At 37.6% G+C, this 21,054-nt stretch overlaps 1 protein-coding gene across 1 annotated transcript in view; it reads right to left on the bottom strand.

Annotated features, from left to right (window-relative positions):
- Window positions 1–21,054, bottom strand: part of SLC38A1 (solute carrier family 38 member 1) — a 101,218-nt gene that overhangs the window by 54,592 nt on the left and 25,572 nt on the right. Inside the window, exons 3-4 of the mRNA XM_070946825.1 lie at window positions 7,931–8,006; window positions 5,982–6,097 (exon numbers count right to left, since the gene is read on the bottom strand). Of these exons, the coding sequence (XP_070802926.1) occupies window positions 5,982–6,097; window positions 7,931–8,006 (192 nt within the window). The remainder of the gene's footprint in view (window positions 1–5,981; window positions 6,098–7,930; window positions 8,007–21,054) is intronic.

Raw genomic sequence — 21,054 nt, forward strand, 5'->3', positions numbered from 1 at the left:
TCCGGGCCAAGAGTCTGATAGCCCTGTACTACACCACTTCTGACAAATGGCAGTCCAAACTCTTCTTAAAAGCCTCCAGAGATGAAGCTCCCACAACTTCTGAAGGCAATTGCTTGTGTTTGTGTTATGTTGAATTCTAGTATGACATGGTCACTCTCACCCAAGGTTCTTGTGATTTCAACTCCCTCTATCACTTATTCTCTGTTTGTAAGAATTAAGTCCAGTATGGCTGTCCCTCTAGTTCCCTCTCTGCCTTTTGGACAATAAGGTTGTCAGCTAGGTTGGTTAGGAACCTATTCAATTTCTCACTTAGTGCGGAATTAGTCTTCCAATTGATGTCAGGGTAATTGAAGTCCCCCATTACTATTGTAGTATGTTTCCTACATATATTTGTTAGTTGGTTAGCAAAAAGAACATCTATTTTTTCTTTGGTAGAGCACAAATGAAGTTTTGTATGACTTCCTTCAAGATAGCTTTTCTCAGAATTCTTATCTGTGTATTATATAATCCTTCTTATTGTATCTTTGTTGATATTTCTTTGAAACATAATCCTTTTCCTTAAATTTAATACCAACCTGAGCTTTTTTGTTTGTTGTCTATATCATGAATCCAATATATTATTTTAAACATCCTTTTATGCCAATTTTTTTTTCTGAGGGTTGAAATCTGATAAGAAATACCATTTGCTGTTATCACTCTGAACTATCCTGGTTAAATGCAGGAGAGCCAGTGGTAACAAAATGTTTACAATTTTTTTAAAAAAAGCTGTGATAATTTATATTAGCAATACTACATTTGCTAGTATTTTTATTTTCTAGTAATAAGTAGCAAGAATCCAGACCTGATAAATGTCATGCAAAGATAGCATGGCATTTCATACTATCTTTGCTCTTAAAAAACCAATATTTTTTTAACCTTATTGGTGATTAGGTACCACCTTCATTGTATTGTTTAAGACAATAATGTGATATTGTCCTTTCCATGCTGACTTAATCCATTCAGCAATGTTGATTAAAGTTCAGGAAGTGACTTGTCCTAATGCATCCATGGCACCCAGCTGGGATAGCTTATTCAACATTAAAAAAACCAAAACTGTTAACAATAGTTATTTGATTAGAAAGAAGCCCCAAAAAGCACATACCTCATTGTTTAGAATATTTTGCATGAGATTATATCTTAAGAATCAAACTTAAAATTTCTTTAGAAGTTAAATAAGAAGCTAAGCAGCAATGTTTGACCACCTATTAAAAAGTTTCTACATATGTGTGAAGTTCATGCTAAACAAATACTCATTCTGTTTTAAACAGAATAGAATTTAAACATACATTTCAAATTAAGAATGAATTTATCTGTCCATTCTAGTTTCATCCACTTTTTCAGCTTACCCACCTTAAAAATCATTTTTTCCAGCTTCATTTCAGGTTGTATTTTTTAAAAAAGTATTTACATGAAAATTTATACCACTCACTGTGGTTTTCTAATGCAATTTTGCAAAACACTTTTTTCAAATGTAAAATGTGTTGTTTGTTATTTTCTTTTATGTGTGCATATTTATATCTAGTATCTTTACTTAAGGAGTAGTGTGGTGGCTCAGCGGTTTGTCAGCTGGAAGCCCAGGTTTGAGGCCTGAGCACCACGTGAAGGGGTGAGCTCCTGTCCTCGCTCCAGCTCCTACCAACCTAACAGTTTGAAAGCATGCAAATGCAAGTAGATAAACAGGTACCAGATAACAGCGTTCCATGAAGTTATGCTGGCCACATGACAGTGCTGATTCAATGGCCTTGAAACAGAGATGAGCATTGCCTCCTATAGTTGGTAATGACTAGCAGAGTAAAATCCGCAGGGACTCCTTTATTTTTACTTAATAATTCTGCATACGTTTTATTTATGAATTACACTGCAAAACCTAAGAAACTACAAGTGAATACACCTGTGTATTTTGTTTATGCACTGGTTAGGAAAATACAGATCAGGTAAACCTCTGCATTAAAGTATAAAAAACAGAATTTTACCTGTGTCTTTCCTTCAGCTGAATATTTACAAGGATTGAATGAAAAATGTTGCTTCCAAAGTTGTAAGTCACTGACAGGTAGACGTACTGATATGCTAGAAGCTCTTACTGTAGTATTTCTTAGCCTCTGTTCTTTGACTTCAATTGGCAGGAAGTTGCTATGAGAAAAGGTTCTATTGCTCTTGTTTGTGAAGTGAAAGCCTGCAGTAAGTGCATTTTAGGTGATGTGACATGATTAAATTTTGATTGCCAAGGGATCCTTGAAATTCAACATCAAATTCAGGTTGTTTATGATGACGCTGAAGTGAGTACTGTACATTGCTAGTCCAAAAAAATGTAAAGGTGATATACTCAAAAAGAATATATGGAGAGAGCGACACCCAGAGACGAGACAATATACATTTCACTCTTGCAGGCATAAGTCATGGTCGTGGATTGACATGGCCTGGATGACACTACAATTAAGGGAATAAGTTTCTGAGACAGAAATTGGGGTTAATGATTGGGCTGATCACAGCCCCTTGCTTGTAACACGGAGGGGCCAACAGAAAAGGAAAAGATGGAAGATGGATGTGAGGGTGCTGAAGGATGAGGAAGTTGTGACCTAGATTAAGAGAGAAACAGAATATTTCTTTAAAGAGAATAAGAAAGAGGATATGAGCCTGCAAAATAATTGGGATACGTATAAGGAGCTAATTAGGGGATTGGTAATAAAATATACAATAAGGAAGCGAAGACTGGAAAGGAAGGAACAATCAAATTTAATGGATGGTTTAGAACAGGTGGAAAAAGGATTACGAAACAAACCGATGGATCAGGCATTATTAGAGGAAAAAAATTCAATTTGCCATAAAATAAATTTAATGGACGAAGAAGAAGTAGCTGAAAAATGCAGGTGGGTCAAACAAGGTTATTTTGAAAACGCTAACAAGCCGGGAAGATGGCTAACCTATAGAATTAAAAAGTTAAAGGAAAGAAGTAAAGTAGGTGGTTTGAAGGATGCGAATGAAAGATGGGTAACTGACGGGGAAGGTATGAAAGGAATCGTACAGAAGTTCTTTACGGATTTATACAAGAGAGAGGAAGGGTCAGAACAAGAGATGGAGAAATATATAGAGGGGCTGGATCTTCCAAAAGTGCCGGAACAGGTAAGACAAATACTTAACAGGGAAATTTCAGAGAAGGAGTTGGAAGAGACAATTGGGAGGCAGAAATTAGGGAAAACTCCAGGGACAGATGGGATTCCTATGGAATTCTATAAGGAAACTCTTGATATAGTGGGACAATATATGACTGAAGTCTTTAATGGAATCATCGTGGAGGGTCGGATCCCAAATTCCTGGACGGAGGCATATATTTCCTTGATCCCCAAGGCAGAAACAGATTCATCAGTGATCCACAATTACAGGTCTATATCCCTTTTGAATACCGATTATAAGATCTTCAATTCAATTTTAGCAGGGAGAATGAAAATTTTTTTAAACCACTACATACATAGAGACCAGAATGGGTTCTTGCCACATAGATAAATAAGGGATAATGTGAGGACGATAATAGATGCAATGGAGTACTATGAGACCATTTCGGATAAGGAAGTAGCATTTATTTTTGTAGATGCTCAGAAGGCCTTCGATAGGGTTAGGTGGAAATTTATGTTTGCCTTGTTAGATAAGATGGAATTTGGAGATAATTATATACGGGCGATAAGATCGATCTACTCAACTCAAATAGCTAGAGCTTTAATTAATGGGGAAGAAACGGGTAGGATTGAAATTGGAAAAGGCACAAGACAAGGATGCCCACTGTTCCCACTTCTATTTATATTTACACTAGAACCTCTGCTACGGGAAATCAGGAAGAATCAGGGAATAAAGGGGCTGAAGGTGAGATCTGAAGAATATAAAACTCAGGCATTCACGGATGACTTGGTTTTTATCGTAGAGGATCCATTAGAATCAGGTAAAACTTGCTTCAGGAGAGAGAGAAGTATGGTAGAGTTGCAGGTCTCTGAATCAACAAAGACAAGACGAAGATTATAAAGAATATGACACGAAATCGTTGGAGTGAATTGGAGAGATAATTGGGCCTTTAAGTGACTAAAAGAATAATATACTTGGGTATTTGGATGTCTTCTAAAAATACGTCTATTATGGCAGATAATTACACAAAGTTGTTAGGCCAAACAAAGACAGACCTAGAAAAGTGGGAGCACCTGCAACTCTCCTTACTTGGTAGGATAGCTACGATTAAAACCCATGTACTTCTGAAATGGAACTATTTATTTCAGACTGCCCCCGCGAGACTGGATAGTGGTTTTTTTAAACTGCTAGATAGTTATGTGAGGAAATTTGTGTGGCAGAAGAAGAAGCACCAGATAAAACTTAAAATGCTCCAAGAGGCTCCATGTAGAGGGGGATTTGGTCTACTGAAATGGGAGTTTTACTACCAAGCAACTAATTTAACTTGGATCAGAGACTGGATGCTTTTAAATAGGAAGAGGACTCTTACATTGGAGGGTTATGATTTGTGTCAAGGTTGGCACCATTTTCTATGGAGTGAGAGGGGCAAGAAATGTGGACAGTTTAAGAGACACTACCTTCGGAGAATATTATTACAATCTTGGGAAGGGGTTAGGAACAGGCATTATTCAATGATTCCGATTTGGTTTGCCCCATTAGAGGCAGTAACACATGCGACACTATACAATAAGGAAATACCATTGACTTATCACGATTTGCTTGACCCTCAAGGGGAATTGAAGACCCGAGAGGAGCTTACAAAACAGGGCAAAAAGGTAGACTGGTGGGCATATGCCCAAATACAATCAAGAGTCAGAAGGGACAAAGGAAAGGAGGGAATATATAGGTCATTACAGGAGTTAGATAAAATCTTATTGGGAATCGAAAAGAAATTACTTTCAAGGTGCTACCAGTTTTTGGTATCACGATGGATTGGTGAGGAGGTGATTAAGGACACTATGATTGCCTGGGGGAGGAACTTCGGATTTTTTCCAAATTTGGATAAATGGGATGAGATATGGAATAGAATATGAAACTTACTTTGTCAACCTCCTACAAGGAAAATATTTATAAAATGGTCTATCGTTGACATATCCCCCCGGCAAGAATCGCAAGAATATTCCCGGGAGTTTCTCCGGCATGCTGGAAGTGTGGGAATGGTTGTGGGACGTACTACCACCAATGATGGACGTGCCCCAAAGTAGGCAAATATTGGTCCAAGGTTCGGAACTGGATAGTGGAAATTACAGGATATAATATAGAGCTGAAACCAGAGATTTTTTTATTAGGAATGAAACCAGACAAAATAACTAAGGAAAAATGGTACTTGATCCTCCACATCACTATTGCAGCTAGGATACTATATGCGCAAGAATGGAAAAATGAATTAATACCCACAGAAAATAAATTGATTTGGAAAATTACAAAATGTGCAGAGGCAAACCGGTTAACAAAATTACTTAGGAATCAAAAAGATTCTGATTATTACAAATGTTGGAATTTATGGTATAATTGGGTGAAAGAAAAGAGAGGGAAATGAAATGGATTGTATTAGTGGTATAGGCGCAGATTTGTATACATTAGTTGCAATAACCTTGTATGTATGTATATGTAAAGTATTGTATTTTTAAAAATGAAAATAAACTATGTTAAAAAAAAAGATTTTTTTTTTCAAATTAGTGGAAAGAACTGTTAGGACCTCATTGAAGAAACAAAATGTGGAGTTCTTTCATGATAGCTTTAAAAGTTGTCCAGCATTGGCAGACATATGTAGTAAATGGAGTTGATTGCTTGGAGACATCAATACTAACAATAAAATAATTCTTTTAAGGATAATTTACTTCATCTATTAAAACATCCCTATTTAAACTGAAACTATGAGTGGTGTTATTTTTCATTCAATCCTTGAATGTGTCAAACTGCTAAAGAAATTTGGTATATGAATTACTTACATAAAGAGTACAATTCCTGTGTTGGCCAAAGCAAAGGCAAGACCCAATATTCCACTGCCCATGATAGCATTACTAAGGTTGAAGACAGACATTCCCAAAGATGTTGTGCCTGGACTCTGTAAGAGAGAATGAGGGAAGAAAGGAAATAAAGGAAGAAGGCAACTTAATTTCAAAGCTTGGCAACTGTAAGCGTTCTATTCAATGTTCATTTTGAGAAGTCACTTCGACATTACATTAGTCACTTGTATGCTGAATCTAACATTCAGTTATCTGCCCAGTGTTCAGTAATAGAAAAAAAATGACAAGTAAATCAGTAAGGATAACATCTTTATGGGTCATCTTTATCTGTGGATCTTGACATACATCTATTCATTACAGCCATATATCATACTGGTCATAAAGTGGATCATCATGTGAACCTTCTGATTTTATGATTTTTGCACCAGTCATTAAATGAATCACCATAATTAAGTCAATCAAATCATTAAACAAATGCCATGGTCATGAAGCAAACCCATTGTTTGCTAAGGTGTTTTATTTCCAAAAAGTGAAACTAAAAGCCAATTTGGGACAAAAATGTCATAAATCATAGTCATATGACTACAGGACTGCAAAAAGGTAAACACAAGCCAGTTGCTGAACACTTGAAATGCGGTCACATGACCTCAGGAGGGGGAGTGAGACATCTATTCAAAGTTTGAACCTAATAGAAAATAACTTTTGGGGGTTTTTTGTAGCTTTGAGTGGTGGTTAAACTATCAATTGTAAGTTGAAGACTACCTACCCTGTTTCCCCCAAAATAAGACATCCCCTGATAATAAGCCCAATTGGGCTTTTGAGTGCATAGCAATAAGGCCAAGAGCTTATTTCAGGATTCAAAAAAAATAAGACAGGGTCTTATTTTCAGGGAAACACGGTATATGTTAACTGCATAATAAAACAAAGAGACCACATCCATGTGGCCAATCCATTTTCCTACGTGCTATATCCACATATTCATTATTTTTAATGCAATCCCTAGTAATATATAGCTATTTAGTACTTATCAACTGGGTCCCATTGTATCCTGTTAAATTTCATTATCACCTCAACCTTTGTCAATTAAGGTTCACCTCAATTGTTTAAAAGCCAAATTCATGCATTTCTTTATTTTTACAGAACACATCTCAAAGCTTCATGGTTATGAAGCTGTCTTTTACAAGTAGGATCATAGTAATTGACTCTAAAAGGATTGGTAGAAATTAATATGGTGAAAGTGTTAAAAGAGGTGGAATACTAAAAGTAGGATGGCACAGCTTCCTATTTCTGTTCATCCATGTCTTGCCTGGACTTGTTAAGAGTGGAACATGCTCAGTTGTACCAAATATGTTGATTCTACCAGCAGGACTCACACAAAGCCTTTTATTAGTTTAGGGTACATCATGTCATTTAAATCCAGAAGCTCTCACTACAACTCATTGGAGAGTGTAATCATAAGTTTTAGAAGGCAATAATGGAATTTAAATATGACCACCATATCTAGCAGCCATTGAGAACCTTACCTATTAATAACTAATTTCCTTTTCAAGCCCTTGAAAATGTTAAGACAGTAAAATCTTATAATTTAACTGTTTGAACAAATACAATTGTTTAACTGCCTTCACCATTTGTCTCCAGTAGATAAATTTGGAATTCTGGAAGAAAAATCCCCTGCTTCCTACCTTATCCACAGTGCATTCACTGATCATTAGGAAGATTAACCGTGGGCTGCAGAGAATTATGCAACTTTCATTGAAGGAAGGCAAGAACATAAATATAAATGAAACATAAATGAAACACAGATGAATAGTCCTGGAAAGGGTAGCTAATGGCAAAGCTTCTTCTTGCATAGGACATCCTGGTAAGTTTCAGTTTATGTACACCTGCAACGTTGAAGAATAAACCTCTATAAAGTGAGGAGAGGAACCTACGTATTCATCACACTTCTTCTTTTCCAAATGGCTGTTAGTTAGGCTTCTTCTGCTCTCACGGTCTGCGATGAACTTGCTGAAAGGACACAAGAAAGCAGGATTTTTTTAAAAAAATCATGAGGCATGGCATGAATGTACTTTATCACCTGTTATTGCTGTAGAATGCTGTGACATTTCAATGTGGATTTTGATTTTTTTTCATTAAACCACATTGTACACTGACATTTGAGAAGACAGGGCATAGGTAAACAAATATTACAGATGGAGGATATAATAAGAGACTATCAAAGACCTGAAAAGACATTCATGTATGGTTCTGTTCTCTAATACACTGCTTAGAAATAATCCCCTGACATGGCTACTTTGCAACAGAAGTAGTTTTCTTAGTCTTTTTTTTCTTTAGTATGACTTGGAAATGCAAATCGTGAAATAAAAAACAAGTCCAGAATGTCGGAGGAGTATGAATTTGCCAGTATTGGGCTGAAGACTGCAGAGTCAACATTGCTCCATTTTCACAAATTTCTTGACAGGAATGACTTTGTTAATGCAGAGAATCCAATGCATTTTAACAGTAATTAAACTAAACTAAATAATTTTTTAAAAAAATAGAAAGGAAAAAATAGTTCAAAAATTAAAAAAAAACAAATGTAGAAAAAATAATAAATATATAAAGAAATGATTTCTCCCTTCATAACAATAATTAGGAACAATTTTAGTCACCTTCTCTTATAATACAACAAATGTTTCCTTCTTCTAAAATCTCATCTCTTATCCATATACAAATCCATAAAATTTTGTCATTTCAGACTTGATATCCATTAAGGTTTACCAGAAAAAACAATATATCTAATAAACCAACTTCGTGTGCTTTCCTTTTGCTGTTAACAATCTTGTTTTTATATTTCTTCCCTTTACTTTCACAATCTTGATGCTCTCAAATAAAGTCCTAGAGATTGATTTCTTTTCACTTGTTTTATTATTTCTCACAGAACTCTTCAAAATGTTAAACAAGTCTCTTTTGTGAATCCAATGTAAGAAAGTAATTCAGGTCACTTGTTAAGACATCAGCTGGTTTTATTTCTATATCCACTTTAGCATCCCCTTTCGCCTGACATTTTTAAATCCATTTTCAAATCAGATTAAGGCCTATGAGGTAAAAATTGCTCCTCTTCCAAATCATCTTCCAAATACAGTGTATTTTTAATGCCAAACAATCTTAAAGGTAACTTCTGATCCATTATTCATAAATATCATTCAATATGTCCATTGTATTTTGCTCCATTCTTTATTAGTAAATCAAATTTAAGTTTTCTCCTTTATTTGTAATCTTTATTGTATGTGTACTTATTATACATACATATTACATACATACATACTGTCAATTTTACTACAGCAATACATTCTACATGGGAAGAAGAAATATCAGAGAGTTCTGATGGTGGAAAACAAGGCAATTAGGCTGCTAACCAGTTCAGCACATCTGAAGCACCTTAAGATCACCGTGAACATACATTTGTTATCACTGTTTTCTAAGCAGAAAACACAATACTTCAGACCAATAAATGGCAGGGGGCCTGATTGTCTGAAAGATTCCCAATTTCAGTATAATCCTATCCAGTGGATGAGACCAAGGCTTCTATTTGGTCTATTCAAGCTGTGGGGTATGGTCTGTTTTGTTTGTGCTCAATTCCCACCTCCAGCCCACCCCAGCTTTTAGGAAAGGAAATATTCTTTTTTTTAACCTGGCATTTTAATTTAATCAGGTATTTAATTTAAATATAATTAGTTAAATTAATTTACTTTAATTGTTTTAATTATATTTTAGAAAATGAGGTGGCTGGATGGAGTCACTGAAGCAGTCGGCGTGAGCTTAAATGGACTCCAGGGGATGGTAGAGGACAGGAAGGCCTGGAGGAACGTTGTCCATGGGGTCATGATGGGTCAGACACAACTTCACGACTAACAACTAAATACTTTATCTATGTGTCTATGTTTTAGTTTTGTGTTTTAGTTGTCCCAGGTGCCCTTAGGACAAAAAAGAAATTGTATAAAAGAACAAGAAATAAAGTAAATATGCAGATACATAATTACTGCTCAGTTTCACAAAATAAAGACTTGTAAAGAACAACAGGAAACAGGATACAATCCCAAACTCATGCTGCCTAAAACTAGTAGCAAATTGAATTAATGCATGTATTAATACATTATTTTCCTTTCATCAAAAGCAAAAAATAGCATATATACATTAAGCCTTCAACTTACTCAACACACCTGGTTTAATTTCTCTGTTCTTAATTGCTTGCTGCAAAAGGGTTGATTGGGCTTGTCTGTTCTCATGACTTTATTTTATACGATATCCTCTCTCTGGAGAAATGGATGAGTTTGAGATATGTGACTAGAACCCCAAAAGTTATCTCATCCATAACGGCTCTAATACCCATACACTACTGAAACTCATGTGTCTGCTTGTAACATTCAATTGGGTGAAATGGTGCATCCGTAGGGCTACCATTCATTCACACCCCAGACCTATTACTTCTGTGGGATTGAAATTTGGAGAAGTTGGGGCCACTTCAGTGCTACCATGCCTTCTGACTGCACTTTCCAGAAACCATAGGTTGCACAACTCAAGGGAAGATGGGAGAGGCATATCCCCACCCTTTTCCCCACCTCCTTTGAACCTGGCACCCAATGGCTGGTGGCAAGGCCCAACAGTGAGCAGCAATTGGCTGATTTGGAATTGAGGCTGAAATTTGAAATCTCTTAACAGAAGAAAGCAGTGGGGGAAGGATGAGGGCTTGACTTGGATGCCTGCTGGCGAGGTAAGATAGTTGGGTGGTATCACTGATTGATGGCTGAGCCCCTTTCCTCTTTGGGGCCCTAAGGAACATGTTGGGATGGCAGAGTGAAGGTGCAGTTTTTCTTGCAGTCCATGGTTTCCTTCTCCCTGCAGGCAGTCCTGTGGGTCAACTGAAGAGAAGGAGGAAGAGTGATTTCTGGAGCTCTCTGCCAAGCAAAGTCAATAGGTAAACTGACTTTGGTACTCCTGCTCCCACTCTGTCTGCCTGCGGTCATTCTGTTTCTCTCTTTAGATAAAGATGAAATGAAATGAAATGATGACATAATGGCTCACAAGTTGTCTGGTCTACTTCTAAATTTGAACCTAAAGCTCTGTAAGAGTTTTTGGCATATATTTGTTCTCACTTATTTATTTAGCATATGGCACATGTTAGCCAGGGACCACCGAGATGGCTAGTTACCTCTGTGAAAGGAATTTTTTCAGGCAGTATTATCTTTACCTACAGGACGCCTGAATGCCGGTAGGCAATCACGGGAGGCTCCTTTCTTGTCCCTCTGCAGTTTATTCACTCATGGGAATCAAGCCGCCGAGCTGTCAACCTTAGCGGCGCACAGACCTAGCATCTTAACACGTAGCCACCACGGCCCCTATTCTCACTGATATTATTCTTTCTCCCTACTTCCCTTTTAATTGACATTCAGATGTCACGTTCCTTAGGGACTTTTTGCAGAGGTAAAAAGAGAATATATAAGTCACAAGCTTTACTTAACCTGAAACCTTCTGGATGCAATACATTGTAATCTCCAATTAGTGTGTCTGGGAATCATGGAGGTTGTAATACAAATCATTTACAGAACAATAGATTGAAGGTATAGGGAATTGTGAGAATTGTAGTCCCACACATTTGCAGGAACCACTTTGAGAAAGATTGCATTGGCATCTTATTGTCAGCCCCAAAGCACCGGGGCTGCCATTCTAGAAGGGGGAGACCACCAGCCCGCCAGCCTAGCCACTTGGAGCCCACCACCATGGCAACCGCCATCACACCCGCTGCTGTCCTGGCCGTTGCAATCGCCGCAGTCCCCGGGGCCCTGTTACCTTCCTGTTTGCCCTCACCATCCTCGTCCTCGCCGCTGCAGCCTCCAGGGACTGGCACTGCGGCCACTGCAATGGGCACCACCATTTTTGCTGCTGCCTCACAGCTGAGAGGCGGCCTTGGGACCAACTGATGTTTGGGGCCTTTCGCTTGCAGGACAAACCAGGACTGATTGTTGGCTGGAGTGGGGGTGGAAGGCAGAAGTTGGGCTGTGGGTGGAGCCACAGGGTGAAGACAGGGAGGGATGTGGGTGTTCTGCCCCAGCTCCGGATCCCAAGGAGTGTGGCACACACCAAGCTCCAAAAACTCCGTTTATTACAAACAGACCCCTTTCAAAATGCAGGCTTTCAGTACAAATGTCCTTATCAGCCTGCTATAAAGTACAAAGAATAAACAAAGTCCGACAAAGGTTGGCAACCAGCCCAGAAACCAAGATGTGATAAGAAACTCACTCTCCAAAATGCTCTGTGTAATAATTAAATGTTGTTTCCAGCAACAATTGCTAACTGCGTGCGACTTAAATAGGCTAAGGAAGTGGCCAATTAACCCCAAGCCCTACTCTCGAGGAGACCTCCTCCTCCTGAGTAGCCACTCCTGCCTTTTTGGCAGCCCTGCGTGCTCGAGCATTGAGGAGAGCTCCTCCACTTCACTCTCTGCACTTGAAGGAGCCTCTGGAAGTTCTCAAGGCCCTGGCGGAGTCTCTGCCTCTGGCACCACATCCTCTTCAGCCTCCTAGCTGTCCGACGTGAGCGCCGGCTACACAGGCTGCTGGCGCGACACCATACCAGCCTCCTCCTTGTCAGGATCAGCCACAAGCCGCACAGGCCGCTGGCGGGCCACAACAGCGGGAGACTTCAAAAGGTGGTGGGGAGCACAGCACGAACACCACTGACAATGATTCACTTTTCACTGGTGTTTGTCAGAGCATGCTGGAGCACAGGATAAAGAACTCTCACATCAAAGCTCATTATGGTTTGGAGGTTTTTTTACCTCTGCGCCGTTCTGGAACCTGACTGTTGCAATATTTTCAGGATCAGACTCAATAAGATTAGTGAGAGTTAGAGGTTTGAATATATTTTCTTTTATTTACAGCAGGCATTCTATATTCACTGAATATTCTCAGATAGAAGCAATGAAAAAGATGTAGACAGCTCCTTATATATACAATGGGAGGAGCTAGATGTGGGAGTGGTGAATTATGAATACATTAAGGAGTGAAGAATAAATTAACCCCTGATACCCCGTTCATATACTATTTACACATTGGAGAATAAGGCATTTACATCTGACAAATCCCCCTCTAAATGCCGATTCGTTATGCAACACCAATTACATTCAGATTCAGGACAATACAAAACATACAATTTAGAAGTTAAATATTTGTGCTGCTTAGAAGGTAAAGGTTTTGTCAATATGTCAGCTAATTGTTCTGAAGTATCACAATGCACTGCTTTAATAAATCCATCCTGAGATAATTGTCTCACATGTTTAAATTTTATATCTATGTGTCTGGACCTTTGTCCAATGGCGTCAGATCTAGATATTTCAATGGCTGCTTTGTTGTCTTCATGCATAACAAAAGGCAAAGCAGGTTTTTTCCAAACATCTGAAATTAAATCATTAAACCATACAAGGTTATTTGCAGCTTTGGATAAACAAACATATTCTGCTTCTGTCGTTGAAGTGGCCACTAGTTCTTGTTTACCAGTGTACCAGTAAACTGGACAGTCATTTAAGAGGAATATATAGCCAGATGTGCTTTTTCTACATGAGGTGTCTCCAGCCCAGTCCGCATCTGCGTAACATGTAAGCTTTGGTTCTTTATTATTGTTAGGTTCTAACATTAAACAAAAGTCTAGTGTACTTTTCAGATATCTTAAAATTCTTTTAACAGCTTCCCAGTGATACATTGTTGGCTTGCTGACATGTCTGGATAACAAATTGAGTGGTAAAGCGATATCTGGTCTTGTCCAATTAGATATATAAAGAAGTGAACCTATGATTGATCTATAAAATGTGTTATCTTTGAATTCGGGAGAAGATTCATCAGTGTTTCTTAGAAAGTCAGTTTGCATAGGAGTATCACAAGGTTTGGCGTTATTTAGATTGCATTTATTTAAAAGTTCTATGATCTTATCTCTCTGAGTAAGTTTGAATCCTCTTTTAGTCTTATTAATTTGAACACCAAGATATTTGTTTACTTTGCCTAGAGATTTTAACGAGAAATGTTCATTTAGCTTAGATACAAAAGTTTCTCTTCTCTCTTTATGTTTTCCTATGTATAAAATGTCATCCACATAAATCAATACAAATTCTATGTAATCATCACCCTTTTTTACAAAGAAACAGTTATCAGCAGTGGTAGCATTGAAGTCCATGGTTTTAAGTACTTTTACTAAACAATCATACCATTGTTTACCAGATTGTTTTAATCCGTATAAACTCTTGTTTAACAACCAAATCTCATTTTTGTTTGTGTATTGACTGTGAGGTGCTCTTACATATATTTCCTTATCTAGTTTTGCGTGTAGATACGCAGTCTGTATGTCATATTGGAATACATCAAGATTGAGTGCTGATGCTACCACTAGAGCTGTTTTGACACTCTCTGTTCTTACTGTGGGGGAATACGTGTCAGTATAGTCCTCTGGATATTTCTGTGCATAACCTTGTGCAACTAGTCTAGCTTTGTATAGGGTATTACCTCCCTCTAAGTTCTTAATTTTATATATCCACCTGGTACCAATAATTGTTTTATCTTTAGGTGCAACTGCAGGTGTAAATACATTTAGTCCTTGTAAACTTTCCATCTCTTTTTTCATCGCTAATTCCCATTTTTCCTTTTCTTTACTAGGGAGTTTTAACACTTCCTCATATGTATTAGGTGTTGTTGGCTCACCATCCATATGCATTATGTAATCCTTGTATTTATTTGGTATTTGATTTCTGGTGTTTCTAATAGTTCTTTTATGTTTACTATCGTTATCATGCAAATATCTTGCTTCCTTTTTTGTTAGTGTATCAGTTTTTATTTTGTGTTGGCTATTTGTCCATGTTTTGGTTTTGTTTTTATATTTGCTGATATCTTGCTTTTCTATAGTCTCTTTCTCATGAGATTTTGTATCTTTGTTGTTATTTGGAAATATTTCATTAAGATGTATTTTAGACCAGTTGGCCTGTTCGTGGAACACAGCTGTTCTGGAGACTATAAATTTGTTATTATTATCAATGAATCTGTATCCTTTAGTGCCTGTCTCGTAACCCATAAATCTGAGTCTTCTGGATACGTTTTCTCCCTTTCTTCTTAATTGCTTAGGTATGTGTACGTCTGCAGTGACTCCAAATATGTGCATGTGTGCTAATTTTGGTTTCCTATTATACATCACTTCATATGGTGTCTTATTTACAATGCTGGACCAGGTTCTATTCTGTGTGTAATTTGAATAATGTAAGGCTTCTGACCAGAATTGTTTGCTTAAGCCAGCATCTTCCAATGTGCATCTAATCATGGTTTGTAATGTTGAGTTCTTCCTCTCCGCAATCCCGTTCTGGAACGCAGAAAATGGGCTGGATGTGTAATGTAACATTCCTTTGTCTTTTAACCATTGGGAGAATTCTTTAGACATGAATTCACATCCCCTATCTGTCATAATTTGTTTTATTTTGATATTGTGTTGTGTTTCTATGCGTTTATAAAATTCTTTAAATTTTTGAAAGGTTTCATCTTTGTGTTTTAATGTATAAACAAATCCATAGCGGCTATAATCGTCTACTATTGTCAAGAAGTAACGTTTTCTATAGGTGATTGATGGAGTTAATGGACCAACTAAGTCCATGTGTACTAAATCAAAAATTTTGTTGGTTGATCTAGTAGATTTTCTTGGTCTGGGACTAGTTTTTAGTTTTGTAGATTTACATACTGAGCATTCCAAATAGTTTTCACAATTTTTTATTTTAACACCTTCTGTGTGTTCAGTCATTTTTTGTACTACAGGAAAACTGGCATGTCCTAACTTCCTATGTAAGATGTGAGCACATTCATCATGAATTGGCTTACCTATTTTTGGTTTTTTTTCATTGTGTGTATCTACGTGATCATGAGATATTTTACATTCATCATTGTCACTGTTGCTAATATTTTCATTATCTACTTCAATACAATCTTCCATATTTGAATCAATGTTATGCAACCATTTTTCCTTTGTTATCAGATAAGGTAGGCCTCCTTTAATCATCACAGTGCCTATATTTATTTTATTCTTCTCCAAAGTCGCTTTTCCTTTAGAAAAAACAATGTTAATGTCAGAATCTCTACTTAGTTTTATGGCACTTAGTATGTTATGAGGTATTTCAGGTATTAACAATACCCCCTCTATTTTTCCTAGACCAGGCAGGGTTACATTCCCTCTACCTAATACTTGAACCTTTTCTTGGTTAGCTACCTTTATTACAAATTTATCTTCTATAAATGAAGACAATATATTTTTGTTATTAGTGGTGTGATTAGTTGCTCCAGAATCAATAAGCCAATTATTGTTCTCATTTTGCTGTATGTTAGTGTTGTCTTGTTTATTTAATCCATTTAGTGAACCAGATTTTCTATCCTTTGAATTATCTCTGCCCCCTCTATTCTCTTTGTAATTTGGTGGGCTTCTATATCTATGTCTATCTATGGAAGACTGTCTATAATTGTATTTGTTTCTATATTCTGACCTATGTCTTTCCTTTGAAATTTTGGGGCAATCTCTCCTATTGTGTTCCCTGGATCCACAGTTATGACATTTAAATGTTTCATTATATTTTTCTTGGAAAGCTACTTTCCTATATGGTTTGTGTTCTATGTGATTGTTGGAACGATTCCTTCTTGAATTGTCTTCTGCTATTAATTTATTGGATAGACTTTCTATGGATAAGTATCCTAGATTGATTGTGTCTAAATGTGTTATATAATTGTCCCATGATGGATCAAGTGAGTTGATAATAACACTTTTCATTGTTTGGTCTGAAATCACCTCCCCCCTCAAATGCAGCTCAGCTCTTATTTTGTTTAAAGATATTAAGTGCTCACTTATGGAAACCCCTGGTTTTATCCTAGATGAAAAGAAATCTTTAGACATCCTTGTGGTGGTAGCTACACTGTCACTGTGAAACAAATTAAACATGCATTGAATAATTTCTGAAACAGTCAGATTTGGCTTAATGCTGTGATACATTGCAGGAGACACACTAGATATTAATAAGAAAAATGCTCTATGGTGTAAACAATCTATTTTTAGAGTCCAAGGTCTTTTTGGGGGACTAGTGATAAAAAATAGTAAGTTTTCCTTCATAAAGACAACCTGGAGCTGTTGATACCATTCTTGCAAATTAATGCCATCTACCCTTAGCTTTGGGAAGTCACTGGGTAAATTTCCGACATTATTAGGTCCATTACTTACAACCTGAGGCAGTCCGTGGTCTCGTAAATGCAGAAAGTTACAAAACGGCATGGGGATGCTCGCAACGAGCCTGCACGGTCTCCTCGCCAGTTCATGTCTTCCCGGGCCGTCTGCGTAGTCTTGCGCATGCGCGTTGTCCATTTCTTCCTTGAAGTCGTCGTGAAAGGTTCTCCTCACCGCGGCTCGCTCGTTCTGCTCCTCCTCAGATGAATCGGTCTCTGGTTCGATTTTGGGAGTCCTGACGGCGGCGGCTGTTCTTCCTTTTCTTCTGATGGCGTTGGTGCTTGCTTCGGTCTGTGGCGTGGGGCGGTATCGGCAGGGCTCTCTGGGTTCGGGCGTCGGCGCTCTCGTAGTCAGGATGGGAGCGGGCAGGTCTTGAGGCATTGGCTTGCTCGCTCGTTTCTTCGTTAGCTTTTTAGTAATTTTTAGTTTTGGCCCAAATGCAGCAAAAAGCGTTTTCATTGCTGATTTTATTTGGTAGTTTGTTGAATCACCTTCACTTTCTGATTCTGATTCTTCTGAGGAGTTTGAATCTTCTTTTTCATTTTCTTTGTCTGATAACGTTTTTCGCGCCAGAAATTTTGAATTGAGCTTTTTGATTGGCTCTGCTTCGCTCACCTTGGAGGCCTGTTGAAACCAAGATGGCTGCCATTCAAAATTTCGCGCTGGATCACCGTTTTTCTTCTTCACAATATTTTTTTCTTCAGTCATATCACTCACTGTTTTTGAGTCTTTAGACTTTTCATTAGTGATGTTTTTCTCTCTCGCTGCTCCGCTGTTCTTCAGCATATCTTGGAGGTTCGCGATGAGGCTTTCATCATTCTTCTGGCTCTTTAATAGTTTTAATATTTCTGACCTGAGTTCGTTATTCTCTATTTCGATTTCCTCCTGGTCATCATTTTCATCTATAATTTCTTCGTCTTCAGTGGTGTATTCTTCGGATTCTCTCGAAATTGCGTTTGTGGATTCGTTGAATATTTCTTGTTCTGTTTCCATTTCTTTGCTGTATGCCCTGGTGTTGGGCCTATCTTTCTTAGACATTTTTAAGTTTTTATTGAGTCAATTAACCATCCTCTGCTACCAGCTTGTTGCAATATTTTCAGGATCAGACTCAATAAGATTAGTGAGAGTTAGAGGTTTGAATATATTTTCTTTTATTTACAGCAGGCATTCTATATTCACTGAATATTCTCAGATAGAAGCAATGAAAAAGATGTAGACAGCTCCTTATATATACAATGGGAGGAGCTAGATGTGGGAGTGGTGAATTATGAATACATTAAGGAGTGAAGAATAAATTAACCCCTGATACCCCGTTCATATACTATTTACACATTGGAGAATAAGGCATTTACATCTGACACTGACACTTACATTGACTTAGAATATTATGTTATGATGGTATATAAATTTTTCCTTCTTTCTTTTTCATGTGAGAAAAATGTTTAACTCAATTCTGTACTGTTAGTGTGATGTGGAAAACATGCCTGAATGGACCATGTAATTAGGAGAATTACAATGGAACAAAGATGCATATTTAGTTTCTAAATGCTTCCTGGTGCTGCCTGGCACTTGAAGGTTCCTCTATGTTAGAGAAAACAAATCAGCAGTCTAGAACTGCTAAGAAAATCATACATATTTTTTTAGTATAACAAAGCAATGGTAAATTATTTTGCCAAATAATTTCTAAAAAGCATCCTAATAACTATAGGAATCCCTCTTGAACATAAAGTAAAAATGAGAATGAATTTAATTAACTATTTAGCCAGAAAGCCACCACAATTAACACTTACCTTAAGAACTCCGAAAACATCTACATCTAATACAGTGCATGGTACTAGTGAGGTTTATACATTTTCATCAACATTTATGAAATCTTCCAAAATCTAGCCATATTCTAAGAAGCAGAAGCAGAAGGCAAGCTTTGCCTAAAACATGTGTGTGTGCATCAAAACACACAAATTCACAAAATTATCATGAAATTACCCAGTCTTCTTGCATGAGAAAAAGAATGGATATATTAAAATGAACTGCATCTCAGAATTAAAGTCACTGAGTATAAAAAGAAAAGCAACAAAGTAGAATCAACAACAACAACAAAACCCTATGCCATGAAAAATTCAACACCCAATACCCAACAGTCAAAGTCAGTAGGTTAGAAATGTCTACTGATGGTTCTTTAGTCAAAGGCAAAAAATGCCCTTGATATCCTTGAACCCTAAACTTTCTCTGTGTTGTTGAATTTTAAGTTTCTCTTGTTCAAAAGGCACTTTGGCAAACTATATTGCATCAACTAGCCATTTAAGAACAGTACACAGGTTGTACACTATTTCCAAGAAGAAGAGGACAGCAGAAAAAGAGGTGGCTGGATGGAGTCACTGAAGCAGGGGGGGATGGTAGAGGACAGAAAGGCCTGGAGGAATTTTGTCCATGGGGTCGCGATGGGTCGGACACGACTTCACGACTAACAACAACAATGGTGTCAAGAAAAAGAACGCAGGAATTAGACTACAGGAATAAGCCATTGACTTTCATTGCTCTGATTCCAAATATATTTCAAAACTACATACTTTGCAGAAAATGCGGCACACAAGTCAACATATTTGAAATATGTCTGGTACATTTTGCAATTATGTTAGTTTAAAACTTTGGCTCAGTGAGGCCTGCAAGCCCACTCCTAGGCCTTACTACCTGCAACTTTCCAATGGATATATTTCTCTTCTCACAGAGTGGTCATTGACCTTGAGACAGACATTCTAGAATGTGAAGTCAAATGAGCCATAGGAAATCTGAGCAACAACAAAGTTAGTGGAGGTGACAGTATTCCAGCTGAGCTACTCAAAATCTTAAAAGACGATGCAGTAGAAGTGCTACACTCAATTTGCCAACAAATCTGGAAAACTCAAACAGTGGCCACAGGATTGGAAAAGGTCAGTTTACATTCCAATTCCAAAGAAAGGCAATGCCAAAGAATGTTCAAACTACCACACCATTGCACTCATTTCACATGCTAGTAAAGTTATTCTTAAAATCCTACAAGCTAGGCTCCAGCAGTATGTGGATCGAGAACTACCAGAAGTACAGGCAGGATTTCGAAGAGGCAGAGGAACTAGAAATCAAATTGCCAATGTAAGCTGGATCATGGCGAAAGCTAGGGAGTTCCAGAAAAACATCTACTGCTTCATTGACTATGCTAAAGCCTTTGATTGTGTGGATCACAACAAATTGTGGCAAGTTCTTAAAGAGATGGGAGTACCAGACCATCTTATTTGTCTCTTGAGAAACCTATATGAGGGTCAAGAAACAACAGTGAGAACTGGACACGGAACCACTGATTGGTTCAAAATTGGGAAAGGAGTCCGGCAAGGCTGTATACTATCACCCTGCCTATTTAACTTATATGTAGAGCACATCATGAGAAAGGCGGGGCTAGATGAATCAAAAGTTGGAGTTAAGATTGCCAGGAGAAATATCAACAACCTCAGATATGCAGATGATACCACTCTAATGGTATTTTATTTTCCTGGGCTCCAAGATCACCGCAGATGGGGACTGCAGCCAATAAATTAAAAGACGCTTGCTCTTGGGGAGGAAAGCTATGGGAAATCTAGACAGCATACTAAAAAGCAGAGACATCACCCTGCCAACAAAAGTGCATATAGTCAAGGCTATGGTTTTCTCAGTTGCAATTTATGGCTGTGAAAGTTGGACCATAAGAAAGGCTGAGCACCAAAGAATTGAGGCCTTTGAACTATGGTGCTAGAGAAGACTCCTCCGAGTCCCTTGGACT

The sequence above is a fragment of the Pituophis catenifer genome, unplaced genomic scaffold (genome assembly GCF_029215685.1).
Source record: "Pituophis catenifer annectens isolate HBS135680 unplaced genomic scaffold, rPitCat1.0.hap2 SCAF_7, whole genome shotgun sequence".
NCBI lineage: Eukaryota > Metazoa > Chordata > Lepidosauria > Squamata > Colubridae > Pituophis > Pituophis catenifer.